Source organism: Sciurus carolinensis, chromosome 1, assembly GCF_902686445.1.
Source record: "Sciurus carolinensis chromosome 1, mSciCar1.2, whole genome shotgun sequence".
In the NCBI taxonomy this organism is placed as follows: Eukaryota; Metazoa; Chordata; class Mammalia; order Rodentia; family Sciuridae; genus Sciurus; species Sciurus carolinensis.
The window spans coordinates 79,301,859-79,325,827 of NC_062213.1; the positions used below are offsets into that span (position 1 = coordinate 79,301,859).

Sequence of the window (23,969 nt, forward strand, 5' to 3'; positions counted from 1 at the left end):
CCAAGGACCAAAAAGAGGATCTAGGGAATCATAAAGTCTTTAAAAACTGAACAGACATTGGAAACAGCCCACGGAAGACAGGTTGGAATCTGTGACCTGAAACTAACCAGAAGTCATATGCATGCTAAAATAAAAATAAGAACATTCCCCACAGGATTTAAATAAGAACCAATGTTTCATATAATAACATGTAAAATATTCAGGATATTACTCATATTATTAAGAATCACAAAAAATCTCAACTCACATAGGAAAAGGAAATGAAGACACAATTGCAAAGTCTTAGCAATAAAATAGAAAACTTTAAAAAGATTCAGACAGAAACTTTAGAATTGAAAAAAGCACACTAAACAAATTTTAAGCCACTGACTAGTCTCAAGAGTAGAATGGAAAGCACAGAGGAAAATAACAGTGAACAAAAAGATAGAAAATTACCTTTAAAAAAAAAAAATGACCATATAAGGGCATGGTGGAGCATGCCTGTAATCCCAGCAACTCAGAAGGATTGCAAGGCAGGAGGATTGCTGAGGCAGGAGGATTGCAAGTTCAAAGCCAGCCTCAGGAATTCAGTGAACCCTAGCAACTTAGCAAGACCCTGTCTCAACTCCTTGGTTTATACCCAAAGGACTTAAAATTAGCATACTACAATAACTAAGCCATATCAATTTTTATAGCAGCTCACAGTTTACAATAGCTAGATTGTGGAACCAACCTAGATGCCCTTCAATAGATGAATGGATAAAGAAACTCTGGTATATATCACAATGGAATACTAATTCAGTCATAAAGAAGAATAATATTATGGCATTTGCAAATAAATGGATGGAATTGGAGAATATCATGCTAAGTGAAATAAGCCAAGCCCAAAAAACCAAAGGTTGAATGTATTCCTTGATAAGTGGATGATGATACATAATGGAGTGGGGGAATGGGAATTGAGAGAAGAATGGAGGAACTTTAGATTATGTAGAAGGAAATGAGAGGGAGGGGGTATGAAAAATGGTGGAATGAGACAGACACCATTACCCTATGTACGTGTATGATTACACGAATGGTGTGAATCTACATCGTGTACAGCCATAGAAACGAAATGATGCACCCCATTTGTGTACAAAGAATCAAAATGTAGTCTGTAAAAAAAATTTTTAAATAAAATAAAAATAAAAAGGGATGGGGATATGGCTCAGTGGTTAAGCACCCCTGGGTTCAATCCCCAATACTGGGGGACAAAAAAAAAAAAGGAAAGAAAGAAAAAGACAAGACCAGCCTAAGGCAACTGCGGGACAATAACAAAGGATCTAATATTCATGGTGTGGACTTCCAGAAGGAGAAAAGAATCCGATGCCTGTTCTATGTACTCAGGAACACAATTCCATCCTTTGGATTTTTCACACCAGTGCTGTTTCACACCTGACTCATACAGAAACAGAATTGATAAGCAGTAATCATTGAGAGAAGTTTGATTTATTTTCTAGTATTGTTAACTTGGAAATACCCCTCTAAAGATTAATAACTTTTCTCCACTAAAGACACACCTCAGAGATATTTCAGATTTGGTTCTAGACTATTGCAATAAAGCAAATATTGCAATAAAGTAAATATCACAATGAAACCAGTCATGTGGATTTTTCGTTTACCCAATGCATATAAAACTTATGTTAACAGTAGACAAGATGTGGTGGCTGCAGCTACTGGGGAGGTTGAAGCAGAAGGACTGCTTGAACCCAGGAGTTCAAAGCTAACTTTGACAACAGAGTGAGACCCCATCTCAAAAAAATAAAAAAGTGTTGTTTATATTAAACAATAGTTTAGGGCTGGGGAGATAGCTCAGTTGGTAGAGTGCTTGCCTTGCAAGTACAAGGTCCTGAGTTCAATCCCCAGCACCGCAAAAAAAATAAATTAAAAAAAAATAGTTTATTAAATATGCAATAGCATTATGTCTGAAATATGCACATGCCTTAACTGAAAAACAGTTTGTTATTAAAAAATACTAATGATCATCTGAGCCAATATAATCTTTTTGCTGGTAGGAGGTCTTGTCTTGTTGATGGCTGCCACCTGATCAGGATGGTTTTGCAGAAGGCTGGGGTAGCAGTGGTAATGTCTTAAGATTCACAATAGCTAGATTGTGGAACCAACCTAGATGCCCTTCAATTGATGAATGGATAAAGAAACTGTGATATATATATATATATATATATATATATATATATATACACAATGGAATATTACTCAGCCATAAAGAAGAATAAAATTATGGCATTTGCTGGTAAATGGATAAAGTTGGAAAATATCATGCTAAGTGAAATAGGCCAAGGACAAAAAAGTAGAGGCCGAATGTTTTCTCTGATAAGGCATGACAATATATAATGGGGGGGGGGTAAATGGGGGGGGAAGAGAAGAATAAAGGAACTTTGGAAGGTATAGAGGAAAATGGGGTGGAAGGGGGTGGAGAACAGAAAAATGGTAGAATGAAACAGTATTACCCTATGTATAAGTATGATTACATGACTGATGTGAATCTACATTGTGTACAACCATAGAAATGAAAAGTTGTACCCCATTTGTGTACAATGAATAAAAATGCAGTCTGTAAAAATAAAAAAGATCTTAATAATAAAAAAGTCAAAAAAAATGGAGTTTTACCTCCTCTCATAAAAGATTTCTCTGTATCATGCAATGCTATTGATGAATCACAAGTTGAACATATTACTCACAGTAGAACTTCCTTAAAAGAATCATCCCTCTCCAAATATACTAGTGTTTTATCAACTAAGTTTATGTAATATTCTAAATCCTTTATTGTCATTTCAACAATGTTCACAGTATCTTCACCAAGAGTAGATTCCATCTCAAAACACACACACACTTTCTTTTCTCATCCTTTAAGCTTTTATCATTTGATTTCAGCAATTCAGTTACATTTTCAGATTTTACTTTTAATTTTCTTGCTATTTCTACTTCATATGCAGTTATTTCCTCCACTGAGGTCTTGAACCTCTCAGTCGCCCATGACTGTTAGAAGCAACTTCTGTTAATGTTAATATTTTGAAATTCTTCCATGAGTCACCAATGTTCGTGCTGGCATTTAGAATGGTGAATCATTTCCAGAAGATTTTCAATTTACTTTGCCTAGATCCAACAGAGGACTCACTATCTATGACTATAGGCTCATGGATTTCTTAAATAATAAGATTTAAAAGTTGAAATCATTCCTTGATTCATGAGCTGCAGAATGGATATTATGTTAGCAGACATGAAAACAAGATTAATCTTATTGTACATCTCTATCAGAACTCTTGGATGAATGGGGCATTGTCAATGAGCAACATTTTAAGAGAAACTTTTACTGAACAGCAGGCTTAAAATATCCAGTAATCTATGTTGTAAACAGATGTACTATTACTCAGGCTTTCCTGTTCCATTTACAGAGCACAGGCAGATTCTGTATGGTTCTGAAGAGCTTTAGGATTTTCAAAATAGTGAATAAGCACTGACTTCAACTTTAAGTCACCAACAGCATTAGCCCCTAACAAGAGAATCATTCTGTCCTTTAAAGCTTTGAAGACAGACATTGACTTCTATCTATGGAAAACCTCAATGGCATCTTCTTCCAGTATAAGGTTTCTCAGAGTCTACCTTGAAAATCTTCAATTAAATGTTTATCATAATATAACTGATAATCTTTGTCAATGATCTCAGCTAGATATTTTAAGGATAACTAGCTGCAACTTCCACATCAGAACCTTGCATTTTTATGTTATAGAGACAACTACTTTCATTAAATCTCAATGCTAATTTTTCTGCTCCTGGGCAGGATGGTACGTGCCTATAATCCCAGCCACTAAAGAAGCTGAGACAGGAGAATCACAAGTTGAAAGCCAGCCTTGGAAACTTAGGTAGAACTTGTCTCAAAATAAAAAATAAAAAGGGCTGGTAATCCCACATTTTGTATAATTATAATGCACCAATAAAAATAAATAAATAATTTTTTATAAAAATAAGACTGGGGCTGTAGCTTAGGGTAGACTGCCCTTGCGTTCGATCTTCCGTACCAGTGGGGGAAGAAAATCCGAAAACTTTTCTTCTGGAACTTCCTCACTTGCCTTTATAGAATTTAAGAAAGTTAGGTCCTTGTTCTAGACTAGGTTTTGGCTTTATAAAATATTGTGGCCAATTTGATCTGTCTGTAAGCTCATGGGCAGGTGGCCAAACAGGAGTGACAAAAGCGGCCAAACCAAGCTTTATTGGATTTTGGTTGGGGGGGCGGGAATTCCCAGCCCTCTGGGGTAAAGGTCAGAGTGGAGAGCCAGAGAAAATTGCACGTGGCCCTGGCTGCCCAGGGTCTTTATAGGCCGGAATAGGCAGGGGTACTGCCGAGTGGTAGGTGAAGGTAAGGGTCAGTGGGGTTTATCTGTCCTGGTTTGGTTGGTCGCTCTGGCTCGCTGCACGCCGCCTTGCTTTCCGGGCTTGCAGTGGGTGGATAGTTGTCCTGCTCACTCCCGAGCAGCCACTTAAATCCGACCTAACACTATCCAGACTATTAAAACTTTTTTCATGTCAGCAATAAGGTTATTTCATTCTTATCATTTGTGTGTTCACTGGACCAACACTTTTCATTTCCTTCAAGAACTTTTCCTTTGCATTCACAGCAGGGCTAACTGAAGCTAGAGGCCTAACATTCAGCCTATCTTGGCTTTTAACATCCCTTCCTCAATAAGCTTACTCATTTCCAGATTTTTCTTACTCATTTCTAATGAGAGGATATATGACTTTTTTCAGTTGAACATTTATGTAGCTTTACTAGTGGGTCGAATTTCAATACTTTTGTATTGTGTTCAATACAATTGTGTATTCAATACTTTTGTGTTGTGAAGAATAGGGAAACCTAAGGAGAGGAAGGAATTACTGGTTGGTGGAGTGGTCAACACACACATGTTCATGCATTAAGATCACTATATATGGGCCAGTTTGTGATGCCTCAGAACAAGGACAAGAGTAACATTAAAGATCACTGATCATATGTCACCATAAAAGATATAGTAAGAAGAAGTTTGGAATATTATCAAATACCAACCCTTGACACAGAGATACAAGGTGAAAGCACATCATTAGAAAAAGAGCATCTACGGTCTTGTTTAATGCAAGGTGACAAGAGGCCTTTGGTTTATAAAAAAATGCAATGGTATAATAAAATGAGGGTTGCTTGCATTTTTCTACCCAAAATTTCATCCTTCCTTTTTTTAAAGAAACTCTTAATGAGCTAATATTGCTGAAATTGGAGAAAGAGAACAATGTTAGAGGAATCAGAGTAATAGTGATCTATCGCCTTATTATTCTAATCAGAGGAACTTTTATTTTCCATATGAGAAGACAAATGCACAAGAAAGGTGAACTGGAGTCTCCAAATTAATTGACATATTCATTCAGGGATCCAATGTATAAATTGAAACGCAGAATTGTTGTTTCGCTTGGGTGCCCATAGGACATCAGCATGACAGTGCAAAAGGAAAACCAAGACCCACATTTTCCCAGAGAGATACCATTATAATAACAAATGCAGAACAAGTGTCCTTGTGAGAACTGCAGAAATCAGTTAAGAGGTGTCTGTACCCAGGTAAGCCCAAAGGCAAAAGAACCTCACTGCAGCCAGTAGAAACACTGGTGACATTTTACCCACCTAAGCTCCTCCCTACCTCCAGTACTCACCTCATGACTAGGTTGGGTTTATACCCAGATATGCAAGGATGGTTCAACACATAAAAATCAATTGCTGCTCTGCCACTGCAACTTGTGTTTACAATAGGACATGTTTCTTTCTCTTTCTCTCTCCTTCTCTCTCCCTAGTCTCTCCACCTCCCTAATCTTGGGGAAACAGGATTACCTTTCTTCCCTATCCTAGGCAGAGTTATATGTCCTTGAGTACACACCCACCACAGGAACAAAGTAATTCAGATTTGGGCATGACCCAGAAGATCTCATAAATGACTGTCTCCCAAATTAAGAAGTGAGTTACAACTCCAGCAGAGCACAAATGGAATGTAGCCTTTGAATCTCCTCTTTAAAATACCCCTGTTCCCCATGATGGGCAGGATCATGGCCCGTAGGGCAGGAGTCCCCTGTGCTTCTCCTTGGATAGCAAAGCAATAAAACTTCTTTTTCCTTTTTCTCAAAAAAAAAAAAAAAAATCAATTGATACAATAAAGCATATTATCAGAATGAAATACAAACACCACACAATTATCTCATTAATGCAGAAAAGAAATTTTTAAGTTCATATTCTTTAAGTTAAAAAAAACACCATCAACAAACTGAAAATAGAAGGAAACTTCCCCAACATAATAAAGATTATATATAAAAAGCCCACAGCTAACTCAATGATGAAAGACTACAAGTTTTTCTTCTAAGATCAGAAATAAGACAAGAATGTTCACTTTTGCCATTTCTATTCAACATAGTATTTAACATTTTAGTTAAAGCAATGAGACAAAATAAATAATAAAAATAAATAAATAAAAGTATCCAAGTCAGAAGAAGTAAAATTACCTCTCATTGTAGGTATAACAAGATCTCATGTATAGAAAACCTTGGAGTGTTACACACACACACAGGCAAATTGTTGAAACAACAAAGCTAACACTCAAAAAATGGTTGCATTAGTATACACTAACAATGAATAATTCAAAAAGAAATTAAAAAAATAATTGCCCTCCCAATAGCCTAAAAAAGGAATAAAATACTTAGGACTAGAGTTAGCTGATGCAATAAGACTTGCACACTGAAAACTACAAAACATTGCTAAAGGAAAGTAAAGAAGTTAAAAATAAATGGAAAGGTATTCCTTATTTATAAATTGGAAGACTTAATATTGTTAAAATGTCCACATTATGGGACTGGGGTTGTAGCTCAGTGGTAGAGTACTTGCCTAGCAAGTATGAGGCACTTGGTTCAATTCTCAGCACTGCATATAAATAAATTAAGTAAATAAAGGTCCATCAACAACTTAATTTTCTTAAAAAAATTTAAAGGAAAATATCCACATTACTGAAAGCAATCTACTGATTCAATGTAGTCTCTATCAAAATCTCAATAATATTTTTTACAGAAATAAACAAAAGGCATCCTAAAATAACACACAGAATGTCAACCTCTGAATAGTTAAATAATCTTTAAAAGAAGAGCAAAACCAAAGCCCTATACTTCTTGATTTCAAAACATACTACAAAGCAAAAGTAATACAGTGTGGTACTGGCATTAAAACAGAACGATAGAATAGAAAAGAGAGCCAAGAAATAAACTCTCAAGTACGTGGTCAAATGATTTCAACTAGAGTGTTAACACCACACAATGGGGAGCTGACAGTTTCTTTGATGAACAGTGTTGGGCAAACTGAATAGCCACATAAAAAAGAATGAAGTTGGACCCTTATCTTACATCATATACGGATATTAACTCAAAAAGTACTGAAGACCTAAACATAAGACCTGAAATCATAAAACACTTAGGAGAAACCATGAGAACATTTTCAGGATATAAAGTGTTGTGATGATTTCTCAGGTATGACCCCAAAATCACAGATACAAAAGCAAAAATAGATGAATGGGAACTACATCGAACTTAAGAAACTCTATAGAGCTAAGGAAAAAACAGTGTAAACAAGCATCCAATGAAGTTACAGAAACAACTTCCAATCTATATATCTGCTATGGAGTTAATATGAAGAAAATAAAATCCTGCAAGTCGACAACAACACACACAAAAAAACAAATTCTTAAAATGGGCTAAGAGTTTAAATATAGCTAATTCCCCAAAGAAAAATACAAATGGTCAACAAGAATATAAAAACTCAACACCAAGAATTATTAGAGAAATGCAAACAAAAATTAAAATGATAAACAATTGCTACCCATTAAGTGGTCAATTTCAATAAAACAGAAAATACATGTTGAAGAAAATCTGTAGAAAGAAATTGGAACCCTTGTGCATTGTTGGTAGAAATGTGTAGTACAATTATTATGGAAAATAGTATTCCATAATACTGTTCCTCAAAAAATTAAAATAGAATTACCATATGATCCAGTACTCCCAGTTCTGAGTATATCACAAAGAATTCAAATCAGATTCTCAAAGAGATATTTATTTTTGTACATGCATGTTTGTTATAACACTATTCACAGTAGCTAAGAAGCAAAAATGACCCAAATGTTCATTGCTAAATAAACAAAGAAATTGTACTATATCATTGAGTCTTAAAAAAAAAAAAAAGACTGACCCTTTTATACACTATACCATGGATAAACCTCAAGGATATTACACCAAGGGAAATAACCAAATCACAAAAGTGTAAATACTGTATGTTATACTCAGATGAGTTATGTAAAGTAAAAATCACAGAAACAAAAAGTAGAAAGGTATTGCCAAGGACTGGAGGTGAGGAAGAAGGGATTACTAATTAATGGGTGCAGTACAGAGTTTCAGCTTTGTAAGATGCTAAGGTTCTGGAAACATTTGCATAACAATGTGAATACACCTAACACTACTGAACAATATGATTAAAAATGTTTAGGATACTAAATTTAATGTTTGTGTTAATTATCACGACAAAAAATTAAAATTTTATAAATAGCTCACCAATCTGAGAGAGTTCACTTTTACTCAGTTTTCTTAGCAACCCTTATCCTCTTCAGGAAAATAATTCCATAATGAGAAAACATATTTTTCAGGTACATGTGATAGTATACTGATAAACCAGACAAATTCTGTCAGAGTTCCTTTTGTCTTAAATAACAAATACTACCATAACTCTTTATGAACTTAATGGAACAAAATATAGAAAAAAATACACTGTGCAGCTTTCCTTATTTAAATCACTAGAAATGATGTGTCTACCTCTAGTGAAGGCGGCTGCTTGTCTATAATGGCATCATTTCAGACATCACATCAATCATTGCTAGAATATTAGATAAAAAATATGGGTAGAGTCAGTTATCATTTGCTTTATCTATCCCTGATCCACCAAAGAGTTTACTAAGCACATGATAGAGTATGATTAGACTACTAAGCCAAGTGGAGAAATTGAAAAGCAAAAATGTCCATTTATAAGTACCAAGCACTACAGGGAAAGCAAAGAAAATCAGCATGTGTTCATAGAATATGTCTCTTTTGATCAGAATTTTGGAATTAAAATGGGGAGAGGAAAAAGCAAATATTGCCCCTAAATCATTACTAACAATAATAGGAATAGGGTACCTGGTGAACTTCCCTCAGGTGATGCATTGGAATGATAAAGAAAAATGGTGAGAAAAATAAATGGTGAGAAAGGCTTTTATGAATGGTAAGAACAATGCTCCTGCAATCTTTGCTTTTCAGTAAATACTCTATTCATGTCTTTTCCAAATATATTAGCTTCAGAAACTCAAGAAAATGTATTAGTGCACCTTATTTAAAAACCTCAAAAAAATTATCAATCTCTGCAAATGTTTTACCAGTCTATGTTCCATCAAAAAATTAAATAAATAGGTATATACCTAAGCCAAATGTCAGATTATATGATATTGTGGATCTCTTCTTTTTCTTCAGATAATATTTTTATTACTTATTTCTTTAGAAAACTAAGATATAACAATATGGTGGGATGTAGCCTAAATCGGAGAATATCTGCATTTATCAATTGTCAATTAAATAACTCTCATATACCCTTTTCCCATTCTCTTCCAAAGCAGAGGCTAGTAACTAGATCCAAGAACAAATCGTTTTTATGGACAAGATCACCCTGGATTCTTCTGGTGGGGCACAGTCATTACCTAATTTTGAGTGTATCAAGAGCCTAGTCTCAGCCACACATGAAAAAACTTGAACACATCTCTGCTTCTGGCCAAATGTTTAGAAAGTCATTGAGCAGTGGTATTTTCAATTCCTAATCAAAGAGATAAATTTTCAAAAGCAAGACAGAGCCTTGTGGGAAAAGTACACGTTAATGTGCAGGTCTCAGTCTTCACTTCATTTGACATTCAATTTTCTTGTGACCTTCTAAGAATTAATTTTCTTGTTTTGATTGAGAGGCACTTCAGTTGACCTTCCTACAGGGCTAACTGTGACAAGAACACATTCTTGAATGCCAGTGTGTGAAATAACTAAAGCACATTTAGATGCAGTTGGCACAGCAGCAGAGGTAATTGATAAGAAACTAGCAGTCCTTAATCATTCATTCATTCATTTATTCAACATGCATTTGTCAAGTTCCCAGTCCTTCAACATTTAGGCAAACAAGTTTGTGTGTGTGTGTGTGTGTGTGTGTGTGTGCTGCCTGGATTTTGAGTGTCCCTACCTGGAAGGATGGGTTGTCCTTTATTTAAAAGAGGGAATTCTCGGCAGATTTCCCCATCCTCTTGATCTCGTGCCAGCCATCGCTGTACAGGTATATAAAATTGTTCTCCAGAATTCATGTTCTGCAATTGTATCTACAACAGCAACAACAATGCTTTCAAAAGAATCTTCTATCAAAGTCTCAAACAAAATTTGTCCAAATACTCCACTTAGCTCAGAAACCATTTTTACATTTTTTAATATGAGAAATTATTGATTACTTGCCCAAAAAAGTATAATTTACTCTTTTACTGCCATCTCAAGTACAATGACATTTCTTTTTACTATTTTCTATTTCTAATTTTTCTTCTTGAAATGTTCATATCAAACATGCCAATTTCTTTCCAAATTTTGTTATTAATAGTTTTAATGATGTAATTTAATGTATTTTAGAAATTATGTATTTAAAAGGCACATCTTCAGAACCCAAACCTTTTAAGGTTTATGGGTTTCAGACATATCCAGGAATTCACATTTATAAATGCTTACCAAGTATGCTTCATACAAAATGTCATTTCTAGAAAGTCTCTCTGAGACCATGGAGAGTAGTCATTGGTTTTCAATTAAGCTCTTCAGGTCAAAGAAAATCATTTGAGGAACAGAAAATAAACCAGCATTTTATACTTTCTATTTTGTACTGTTCCCCAACTAATCTTGAAAGTATTAAGTTCCTAAAAGCAATGTGATTCATTTATGAAAATGTTGTATCACTGTTGGTATTGTATATGAAAGCAGAGTTTTTATTCAAATCCTTTCAGGTTATAGGTATAAGTTGGCTTCCTTAAAATGTCAAACTTCAAACTTCTGAACTGAATTATAAGAACTCAAAAGAAAATTCTCAACCCATTACCCAGAAACTTAATTGGGCCAAATGGATCAATTATATGAGGGTTTTATACACTCAGAATAAAATTTGATTTAAGAACATTTTTTTAAATTTTTTAAAAATTTTTTACAGACTGCATTTTGATTCGTTATATACAAATGGGGTATATCATTTCATTTCTATATTTGTACACGATTGAGGTTGGCTCAGTAGTACAGTGCATACTTAGCATCCTTGAGGCCCTAGGTTAAATCCCCAGCAAACCCCTACCCCAAAAAAGGTGTCTCTTCTTCACTGGTACTTAAACAGAGTTGAGGTAAACCTCGGGCAAACAAGTTGCCTTGCAATAAGAAAGTACTTGCCATGGAAAGAAAGACAACAGGAATTTTCAGACTGATTTTTATATCATTCTTCTGCAATAGTAAATAATATTTTCAGACCACTTAATAACTATTTTAGCATCCCAACATCATAATGAATATAATTTTTCTTACTGGTTATCAATCAAGTGATAAGGCAGAAGCATTAGAGATAATTTTCATAAATCAGTTCTTAACAGAGAAAAAGGCAAAAGATACTGAGACTGGTCTTGAACTTGTGATCCTCCTGCCTCCTGAGTCACTGGGATTACAGGCATACACCACCACAGTAAGCATGAATATCATACATCAAAAGCTCTGTATGGCATAAAAGAGAATAATACCTCATATAAAAGCCAGGCAAGAATTTTGAAATCTAACATCTACATTCTTTATTTTCACAAAGTAGATTTTAAATTATTTTTGCATTCTGCTTCAGGATGCTTTAAAACTTTAATGTAGAGAAGATGACATTATTAACAACTATTTATTCTGACCGATGGAATAGAAAGTTCATTCTTAAGTAATCGTTCACCTACCATGCATTTTCCACTACTTTTCTGCATATTCCAAAACTGTAGAAGAACAAGTTAGTCAACAATATCAGGAATATGTAACTAGATATTCTTTGCTCTCTGGGAAATTGTTTAAAGATCATTTATTTTGAAATGATATGTAAATATGTCATATACAAAAATGGATGACACTCTATATTGATTTCAGTGTGAGAGGTCTGCATTTACCAGTGATCATGAAAATAAATGGAATTTTCATTCTGAACAATGTCAAAAGTTTAAGTCTTCTTCTTGTCCTTCTTAAAAATACTCAAGGGTTCAAACAACATTACCCTATGTAAATTTATGATTACACAAATAGTATGCCTTTACTCCATGTACAAACAGAGAAACAACATGTATCCCATTTGTTCACAATTAAAAAAAATACTCAGGGGTTATTATCTTGCTTAGAGTGAGTACACTAAATTCTAGAACTGGAATTCAAGTCTAGTATATCATTAAGTCCCCAACATAATGGTGTATCTTTATAAACTTTTTTAAGCAATGCTATACATCTAGACATCTTTTCATTATTAATACAAGTATATCAAAAAGTTATATGATTGTTGGTGGGAGTGCAGACTACTTCAACCACTCTAGAAAGCAATATGGAGATTCCTCAAAAAAGTAGGAGTGGAACCACCATATGACCCAGCTATCCCACTCCTTGGTATCTATCCAAAAGAACTAAAATCAGCATACAACAGCAATATAGACACCTCAATGTTTATAGCAACACAATTCATATTACCCAAGTTATGGAATCAACTTCAATGCCTATCAAGAGATGAACAGATTAAGAAACTGCAGTATATATACACAATGGAGTTTTACTCAACCATAAAGAAGAATAAAATTATGTCATTTGCTAGCAATTGGAAGGAAAATGTAGAACATCATGCTAAGTGAAAGAGCCAGTCTCAGAAAATCAAGGGCCAAATGTTTTCTTTCATATGTGAAAGGTAGAACAAAATAAGGGAAAGACGGTGGGGAGAAATGGATATCATAAGGATATAGGGAAGATCAGTAGAACAGGAGATCAAGAGGAAGGAAAGAGGGTCAGGAAAGGGGAGGAAATTGGGGAGTTTTTAAAAATCATACTATGTGCATATATTAAATATACCACAGGAAATTTCACCTGTATATAGAAGTAGAAAGAATCCATCAAAAATTTAAAAAATAGATGAGAGAAATGAAGATTAGCAGAGTAAAAGAAAGAGAATGGTGGAGGGAAGAAAGAGAGAATGTGAACTGAAATCAAATTCAATGCATGTATGATTCTGTAGGGATAAACCCAACTATGTATAACTACAATGCTCTTTTAAAAAAAAAAGAAGCTGTAGCTATGTGAGTTTCTCAAGAGTATTATCCCAGTATTTCCTTTTCTTTATAAAGAAGTGAAAGGATTGCTTAATGGAGGAAGTTCCCCCAACCAATTAGATTAATGAATTGATAAGGGCATATGATACTGCTTCCTAGAAAAAGGTACTGACCAAAAAGGTCCAGTTTTGACACCATCAACTCATTATAGACGTAAAATGTCTCCCTGAGAGTTAATTCCTTGGAGAAATTTGCAGAAATTTTTGAAAAAAAAAAAAGGGAGAGTATTGATATATACTTACCTTCTTACAGTGCCAGGAAGGGAAGCAGCCTGAGTTGGTATGACCAATACGAATTTTAAAGACTGTTCCAATGTCTCCAACTTTAATCTATAAAGGAGTTAAAGAAACACCTTTCAATGTGATTTCACAAAATCCACTTAAAATCAGCTCAGAAGAGGACATAATATATTGATAAAGGTGTCAGTGCACCAAGAAGATGTTAGAGTAGAATTATAGACATGCACATCTAACAACAGAGCACTAAAATATACAAGGCTATTTTATTTTGGTGGAGTGAGGTAGGACCTGGGAGTGAGCTCAGGGCCTCACACAAGCCAACTATGTGCTCTATGACTGAGCTACAATCCAAGCCTTATGAAGTAAAATTTAGCAGGACTGAATAGTAAAACAGATAGGCCATGATAATAGTTGGAGACTTTAATACTTGACTTTGAGTAATAGATAGAATAATTAGACAGAAACGTAAGGAAATGGAGGACTGGAACATCATACACCAATTAGACCTAACATCTATAGAACACTCCATTCAACAAGAGAATATAGTATACCTGGACTATTTCCCCAAGACAGATTGTATGTTATGTAACAAAAACAAATCTGGAAATTTTTAAAAGACTAAAATCATACACACTATTTTGTCTAAATGTAATGGATTAAAACTAGAAATAAATATTAGAAGGAAAATTGGAAAATTCATTGAATTCATCAAAGAAGAAATTACAAGGACATTAGAAAATACTCTGAGATAGATGAATACAAAATTATGACATAGAGCATGTAATGAAAGCAGAGCTCAGAAAGAAATTTATAGCTATAAATACATATATTAAAAAGGAGAAACTAAAACACTAAAAAAAAAAAAAAAAGGAGAAAAATCTCAAATAAATAGTCTAATTTTACACTTATGTGGCTCTGTGGCGGATCACTTGCCCAGAACATATTAGGCACTGGGTTCAATCCTTAGCACCCCATACAAAAAAAGCAAATGAAATGAAGGCATGCTGTCCATCTACAACTACAAAAAAAATTTTTTTTAAAGAATTAGAAAATAAAGAGCAAACTAAGTTCTAAATTAGCAGAAGGTAGGAAAAGATAAAGATCAGAGTGATGGTCAATAAAATAGAGAACAGAAAACAATAGAATCATTGAAACCAAGAGTTGGTTCTTTGAAAAATATCAACAACATTGATGAACTTTTAGGGCCAGCTTAAGCAAAATAGGTAACACAGAGAGACCCTATCTCAAAGAAAAAAGATTTGAATTGCTAAAATCGGAAATATAAGTAGGGACCATTTCTAACAATCTTACAGAAATAAAAAGGATTATGAAAAATATTGTGTACAATTATATTCCAACAAATCAGATAACCTCAATGAAATGGGAAATTTTCTACAAACACATAAGTCACCAAATCTGACTCAAAAAGAAAGGAAACACATGAATAGATCTATAACAATTAAGAAGGTTACATTGGTAATCAAAAACCTCCCAACAAAGAGAAGCCTAGGACAGAAGTCTTCTCTGGTGAGTTTTACCAAATATTTGAAGAATTAAGCTGGGCATGGTAGTAGTGCATGCCTATAGTCCCAGCTACTTTGGAGGCTGAGGCAAAAGAATTGTGAGTTTGAGACCAGTTCAAGCAATATGGGCAACACAGAGAGATCCTGCCTCAAAATAAATTGAACTTTTTAAAAATTAATGCCAGTTTATCCCAAATTCTAACAAAACATAAAACATGTGAGAGCACATCTTAACTCATTCTTCAAGATCAGCGGTGTACTCATACCAAAGCCAGACAGAGACAGAGAAGTGCAGACCAATATCATTAATAAATACACACACAAGTATGAAACAAAACTAGCAAACTGAATCCAGAGCCATAGTAAAAGGAAGATATACTATAACCATGCGTAATTTATCCCAGGAATGAAGATTGGGTCGACACACAAAAAATATAATATACTACATAAGTAGAATGGAGGGAGGCAAAACCACAACCATCTCAACTGATGAGGGGAAAAAAACACATCTCACAAAATTCAACACCCTTTGTGAATGGTAAAAACACCAAAAAATCTAAGAATAAAAGGGATTTCCTGTACATAATAAATGGCATCAATTAAAAAAAAAAAAAAACTATAGATAACCCACTCAAAAAGGAAACCCTGAAAGCTTTCACCCCAACTCAGGAACAAGTCAAAGATATCAGTTTTTGCACTTCTGTTCAACAGTGTATTAAAAGTTCTATGAATAGTAATTCAGCAAGAAGAAGAAATGTAAAGCATCCATATAGAAAGAAAAACAGAAAACACTTCATAGGTTGCTAAGAGTTCAAGGAAAAAAACAACAGGAGTTTCCTTTTACAGTGACTATTATGGTTTGGATATGAGGCATTCCTCCAAAACCCACATGTGAGACAGTGCAGAAAGGTTTAGGAGAAATGACTGGGTTCTGAGACTCTTAACCCAATCTGTGATTTAATCCCCTGATAGGGATTAAAGTGGTAACTGAAGTGGTAGAGTGTGGCTGGAGAAAATTGGAATTGGGGTGTGGCTTTGGGATATATATTTTGTATTTGGAGAGTGAAGACTCTCCACTTCTTGATCACCATGATATGAGCTGCATCCCTCTGCCACCTTCTCCCACCATGATGTTCTGCCTCACCTCAAGCCCTGAGGAATGGAGTCAGCCTTCTATGGACTAAGACCTCTGAAACTGTAAGTCCTCAAATAAACCTTCCTCCTCTATAATTGTGCTGGTCAGATCATTTAGTCACAGCAGCAAAATAGCTAAAACAATAAATAAATGTTCTGGAGGTAGATGGTGGTAACAGTGGAACAATATTGTACATGTACTACAAGCCACAAAATTGTACACTTTAAAACTGTGAAAATGGTAACTCTTATTTTGTGCATTCTACCACAATAGAAAAAAGATCTGTAATAAGGAGGTACAAGACAAAAGGGAAGAAGAATGGAAAACAAAGGTTTCCCTAAGAACTCTTACAAAAAAACAATTCACCAGAAGAAATAAAACTATGATCAATATTGAAATAAAATTATTAAACTCAATGAAACTAACATTTCTACAAACAAAGACAAATGTAGCCATGCCAAGGCTCTAAAAGAGGGCAAGACAACAGAAAGCTGAAATGAAGGTAGCAGTGCTCAAAAAAAGAAGCATGTAAATTTGGGAAAAGGAAATGGAACTGAGGATTTAAATGTACTCCTTTTGCATAATAGAACTCAAAACGACTTAGCCCTATAAATTATCTGAATTTATAATTTGATTTAAAAGTAAACGTGAGACAATAAAATAGCAAAACAGTAACAAGAAAAACAGGTCATCTGAGAGTAGTGACATACACCTGTAATCCCAGGGACTCAGAAGGCTAAGGCAGCCACTTAGAGTAAATGGTAAATAAGAGTTACCATTTTCACAGTTTTAAAGTGTACAATTTTGTGGCTTGTAGTACATTTACAATATTGTTCCACTGTTACCACCATCTACCTCCAGAACATTTATTTATTGTTTTAGCTATTTTGCTGCTGTGACTAAAGTAAGTGATGGCCACTTTTACTTATAGTGGCCATCAGTACAAGAAAGAGTTTTTTAACTCAGAGAAAGTACAAAAAGGATAGTTTACACCAATCTAACAAGAATGACAGTTACAAATGATTTGGCCACTCCTGTGACTTGTGACATGTGGGTACAGAAAACCAAGCACTTAGTGTCACCTGGAGGAGGATACTCCATGAAAACTTAAGGTACGTCAGACAACCCTTTCTGATTGCGATTTTATTCTCTCCACCTGGTTTATAATGGTCCTTCTCTGAATCCAGACATTCACTTAGCAGACGCTATGCAGCACCTACAAACTACTAAGTGCTTGGCCCATCTTGCCACTGATGGGTAATATTTCTTACTTCAGTTTAACAACATGACTCTGGTCTCACCTGTTTCATTTTTACTACCTCTTTTTCTTTCTAGATTCTGATCTCAGTATCTCTAGCAATGGTCTACTACCTTCATAGCAAGGAAAAACTAAGAACAACTAATAACTTGATGACAACTTCTTTGCCATCATTGTTTGAGAATTTTATTTTATCCTTTTTGATCTTGACTTTGAACCTTTTCTGTAGAACCAGAAACACATAAGACCTTGCTGCTGATAGCCACCTATATAAGAACAATAAATGTTGAATATCTAGTATTTCTCTCAGGCTACTGTCTCTTCCATATGGTGGATTTACTTGTGTTAAATTTGAGCAAAGACTGCCATGATTTTTTTTTTTTTGATTGATCTTCTACAGGACACATCTGTTATAACAGGAAGAGTCTGGTTTAATAAACTGCACTCATTTGAAAGTACCTACTAACTGTATCACTTCTATTATTTACAGTTTTACTCAGTTTTATTACTTACAGTAAAGATGTCTTCATGGCCATCCTGAAATCTAGCCCCATCTGTTCCATAAAGATATATGGGGGCTGAACTTCTATGTTGTCCATATAATACAATGTAAATCTGTGAGCTGGTCCCTGCATTTGGCAAGTCACTGGTGATTATGGAAACTTTCCAGTTACCACCTACAGAAGTACAAATAATACACAACACTGTGTCAACTTATAGAAATGAAAGACTCAAAACACCAGGTTATCATAAAGCTAGTAGATGACAGGATACATAGAAGTCAACTCCTCAAAAAAAATATAGCAGCACCTCGCAAGCACAAGGCCCTGAGTTCAATCCCCAGCACCACAAAAAAAATAAATAAATAAATAAATAAATAACAGCAGAGGATTTAAGACTTGACTTTTTAAATACACAATAAAATTACTATATCTGACAATGTAACTGTGAAAATATCCTATCATAATTGGTCATGCCTGGACTAAAGAATCATTATAGAACTTCTATGAAGCTCCTAGCATTTTGCCAAAACACATTGAATATTTTTAGCTCTAACTTGTAATATATGCATTCTGAATTATGCTTTTAGTTTTTGAGTTTAGATACTCATTTTCTAAAATAAAAAATAATTTATATAAGAATATAAATAAGAATCAATAAGTAAGAATTTGAGAAATCATCTGGCATAATTTCATTTATTATTTTAAGTATCCTTAATTAATAGATAAAGTAATTGAGTTTCACAAACATTAAGGAAATTTTTTTATCATCCAGCAGCAAATAAAAGCAGTTCTAGAACATATATAGTTAATTGTGAGAATAAATGAGATCAATTATACATTATAACACATTAATAGTGGTAAGATAAAACTTCCTAAGGTTTCAACCTAATTTTGCCAGATTTGTTTAGGGTAAACATCAGAAAGTTGATCTATAAGACAAGTGAAATAATGAGAATTAGAGAACACACTCAAGATTGTATAAAAGAAGCAAAAATACAGGGTAATAAAATTCAGAACTAGGGACTTAAGCAACATTCTACTCATTAGATTGTGATTTCCTCTCTACCATATTTGAAGCTATATATATTTTCCATTAAAATAAGTAATCAAATTCTAGGTTTAGAGTTTACTTATATAACAAATACATTACATTAGTGTATGTTTGTAAAAATCTATTTAAAAACAAAAAATTGTACTTTATTTGTTCCACACATGAGAAAAAGCCATGATAGGCTACCATCCTTTGGTAAGTAAAAACATAACTTTTACAAATGAATAGAAATTGACAGCCTATTTTTACCAGCAGCAGAAGCAGATAAATCACAATTATAAACTTGGAGATGGCAGAATTCTAGTTTTTTTCTGTAGAATACTTGGTATGCTAGTGTTTGTCTGAATAAAATGAAATAAAGCTTTTCAACTTTTTCTCTCTTAAAAATGAGGCAAAGGAGTTTAGGAGAGAATCGATACTTGCTAAATGTGCAAGGACCAAATCAATAGGGAAAGAAATTGCATTCCCCAACAACTAAGATGGAAAAAGGCGAAAAGTGTAGGAATTGAACTAAAGATTAAAATAATGAAATACATTGTCTGTTTACTATAGGTTCTGTACCTCCTGAAATCATTAAAACCTGAATCTTGAGAGGGAATACTTCAAAAAAGTAGAGTATAAGATCACGAACCAAGATTCGTCTTTTGGTTTATAACCTGTACTTCCATTAACCAAAAGGCCACAAGTCATTGAGTCATTACTAGGTACCCAGTGTCAGTGTCGGGGCAGGTGGAGGAGTGCAGAGTGTGGATGAAAAACATAAGATGATGTTTTGTCCCCCAATAGCTGTAATCTCTATGAAGTAATTGTTAACATACCAAAAGGAAAAAAAAATTACTTTCAACGGAAGATTTTGGTGAGGTGAGGCCAGGTTATAGAAAAACTAACAAAATGAATAAGAAAAATTAAAGCAAAAACAATGACAACAACTCCCCCCCGGGAAATAAAAACTCACATTAATATGAACAGAGAATGTATAAAACTTTATGCCATAATCTTTGTCAAGTAGAAACCAAGAAGTGAGTGACAGATTTCAAGATTGTGTAGGGCACCTAACCCAGCTTTCTCAGAAATATTATGAAAGAAGAAAAGAATTCTTAAAATCTTCTTACTACTCATACCCTTTTTAGACCCTAATTTGAAAAAGAGTACATTGTAGGGTGAGTGGATTGGAGAATACAGAGTACAGGTAGTGGGTAATTCGCTTGATAAAAGGCTGAAATTACCATAGCAAACACAAAATAGATTGAAAATCTGAATCCTCTTATGTCTTCTAACAATAATAATAAATTTATAGTTTAAATTATTTTTCACTAAGCACTTCAGGAGATGACTTTGCTAGTAAATTTTCTTTCAATTTTTTTTAAAAATAATAATATTGATCCAACACAAACCCTTTGGAATAGTTCCCAACTCATTGTATTAGAAAAGCAGACCAAAAACAGAAAAAGACATTATCAGAAAACTACAAAGCAATAACCCTCATGAACATAAATGAATATATTCTCAACAAAAATGTTAAGAAACTGTTTTAGTCAACTTTTTTGCCACCGTGACCAAAGACTTGACAAGAATAATTTTAGAGGAGGAAATGTTTATTTGGGGGTTCAGTTTCAGAGGTCTCAGTCCATAGACAGCAGGCTCCATTTCTTGGAGCTCTAAGAGAGGCAGAACATCATGGTCAAAGAGGGTAGTGGAGAGAATCATCTGGGAACATGGCCACCAAGAATCAGAGAAAGACTCCACTCACCAGGGATAAAATATATACCCCAAAACACACCCCAAATGACCAATCTCCTTCAGTCACACCCTACCTGCCTACAGTTACTATCCAGTTAATCACTATCAGGGGAGTAATGCACTAATTAGGTTAAGGTTCTCATAACCCAATCATTTCATCTCCAAACCTTCTTGCATTGTCTCATACATGAGCCTTTGGGGATACCTCATATCTAAACCATAACATTCCCCCACTGGCCTCCAAAAGCTCAAGCCTACCTCACTATGAAAAATACATTTAGTCCATTTTCAAGAGTCCTCATAGTCTCAATAGCTCCAGGAGACTGAGACCTCTGAAACCATGAGCCTGCAATAAACTTTTCCTCTTAAAATTGTACTTGTCAGGTCTTTGGCCACAGCAGCAGAATGACTGACTTAAACAGAAATTGGTAACAGGAGTGGAGCCATACCTGTGACTAACCTGACATGTGGTTCAGAAGACTTTAGAGCTTTTTTGAATTTGTCTCAGTCCATACAAGGCCAATTCCATTCCTCAGGCTTCAAACAGAAGCAGAACGTCATGGCAAAAGAATGTGGTGATATAGCCACTAAGAAGCAGAAAGAGAGAGCTTTCCTCATGAAATACAACTCCCAAAAGCATGCTGCCAGGGACCTACCTCCTCCAGTCACTTCCTACCTGGCTACAGTTACCATTCAGTTAATCCCTGTCAGGGAATTAATTCACTAATTGGTTTAAGGCTTTTATAACATATAAAATTTCATTTTTTACCCTGTGCTAGATTACTTTATCTTTTTAAATAGCTAAATATGTAAAACGAAAAATATATATTATTTTAAGTGATGACTTGCACATTACAGATGAAAGGCTCTTTAGGACGATTTGAATACAAGAAAACCATGTCTGAATTCTTCTAAAACAAAAGAATACTTTTAACTTGTGATTGTAAAAATCTTCTCTGAAATTATTTTTCTATATTTACAGAGATCCTTTTAAACACGTCATCTGTTCTTTCTGCAGACTATAAGCAATTCACAGGCCAGAAAAACTTTTATGACCTATGAGCAATGCTAAACAGGAAGGACAGAGCCATTCCTAGAAATCAATATGCTGAAACTTTTAGCTCCACAATAAATTGTGTATCTCTGGTCATGAAATGGCTTGACTTTTCCATTAGTTTGAATAGTATCATTGTGAAGAGTAGAAAATAACAGTTCTTTGAGGTCACACAGAACAATCTTGAGAACCAGACTCTGAAACTTGGTTTTAGATAACTTAACAAACATTTTTATCTCAGTTTCTTCATTCAAAAAATGGGAGTAATACATTTCTCCTATGGTTACTAGGAGAGCTAAATTAGACAATATTTGTGAAGCACATAGTACATTACCAGGTACAGAATTATCACAAGTAAAGGAAAATTATTTATCATTGAAATTGTTATAGAATTACCTCTTTTGTATCAATATTGCCTCTGCATTCTTAACAGAGGCAACATTACACCAAAAGGACAAAAATTTGTCCTTGGAGGGCAAAAATACTGAGTTACAAGGGTTTGGGGCCCTCTAAAACTCCATGCTATTTAACAAAATATTGTTCCTTGGTGTTTAATCTGTCTCATTAGCAGGAGGCAATAATGAAAAAGGAAAGTTGAGAAATGAATTAATTAAGCTACTTAAAAATTACACATGAAGATTTTTATCAACCTTGCAAATTTCAAAAAATATTATGGTAGATATGATTGTCCCCCAAATGCTTATGTGGTAAATAATTCAAATATTTTCAGAGGTGAATGATTGGGTTATGACAGCCTTAACCCAATCAGTGGATTAATCCCCTGATATGGATTAATTGGGCAGTAACTATAGGCAAGCAGGGTGTAGGAGGAGGTAGGTCACTGGGGGGTGTGCCTTCGGGATTCATATTTTGTCCTGGTGAGCAAAGCTCTCTCTCTCTCTACTTCCTGGGGTCCATCTCTGAGATACTTTCCTCCACCATGCCTTTCTGCCATGATGTTCTGCCTCATCTCAGGCCCAGAGCAATGGAGTCAATCATTTGTGGACTGAGGCATCTGAAATCATGAGTCAAATAAACTGTTCTTCCTTTGAAAGTTCTTGTCAGGTCTTTTAGTCATAGCAATGAAAAAGCTGACTAAAGCACACTTATACAAATGAAAATTATCCTCCTGAAATACATTGTTAGAGAAATAGTGCATGTGCCTGTCTATATACCTGAATGATTATAATTCATAAACCCAGCAATAAAAATAATACATAAAAAGAAACAGGAGAAAAAGGGGATAGCCTTTAGGACACAGAAATGTAGCCACTGGATTACAATGGTGTCTATAAGGAAGCTTATATTGTTGAGCATAAGCCAAATATGAATCACAAATACTTGGGATTAATCCATTGGAAATAAAAATACAAACAAGGCAATAAGTTAAGACTGTTTAATCTTAGCTACTCTTGTTTCAAGATTGATTGAAGTAGCAATAAAATAAATAACTGCTGAGAAGTTCAAGATGTGTAACTAATGAAAAATATTTCTGTTTCTCTTATCATGCCAAAAAAAAGTTTTTTCTGCTCCTTGCCTCCTAACATAGCAAAATAACAATTTGGGTCCAAGGCAATGAGGGACTGCTTCACAAATGCCAGGGTCATTGTGTATAGTTCTCCCTGACACTTTTCATCACACTGCCTCAAAGGAGCGAGCTAATTTGATTATTCCTCCATCTTTCTGTGGTCTCTCTTCTCATCTAAGAATATAGACCCAAGGGTACTTCTCTGGTTGTGGACAAAAATTCATCAACAATGGAAAACCATTCCAAGTTCTAAACTCAAGTCTGCAGTGTCCAGATTCTCTTGAAGCAGAGTTTGAAGCAGAGGTAAATGAAAGAAACGAGAGTGGGCAAAGCAGTTTTGAAAAGAGTGGCAAAATTTTACACTACTCAGTTTCAGGACTTACTATTATAACAACAGTAATCAAGACAGTATGTTTTAGCATACAAATAGACAAATCAATGAAATAGAATG

General features: G+C 34.5%; 1 protein-coding gene across 5 annotated transcripts in view; it reads right to left on the reverse strand.

Annotated features, from left to right (window-relative positions):
- Rp1 (RP1 axonemal microtubule associated) overlaps positions 1–23,969 on the reverse strand; it is a 316,770-nt gene that overhangs the window by 225,230 nt on the left and 67,571 nt on the right. For all 5 annotated transcript variants that reach the window (XR_007109811.1, XM_047561225.1, XM_047561216.1 and 2 more), the window contains exons 4-6: positions 18,156–18,319; positions 13,730–13,816; positions 10,328–10,460 (exon numbers count right to left, since the gene is read on the reverse strand). Coding sequence is in view for 4 of the 5 variants with exons in the window: in XM_047561225.1 (XP_047417181.1) it covers positions 10,328–10,460; positions 13,730–13,816; positions 18,156–18,319 (384 nt within the window). In the remaining variant the exon portion in view is untranslated. The remainder of the gene's footprint in view (positions 1–10,327; positions 10,461–13,729; positions 13,817–18,155; positions 18,320–23,969) is intronic.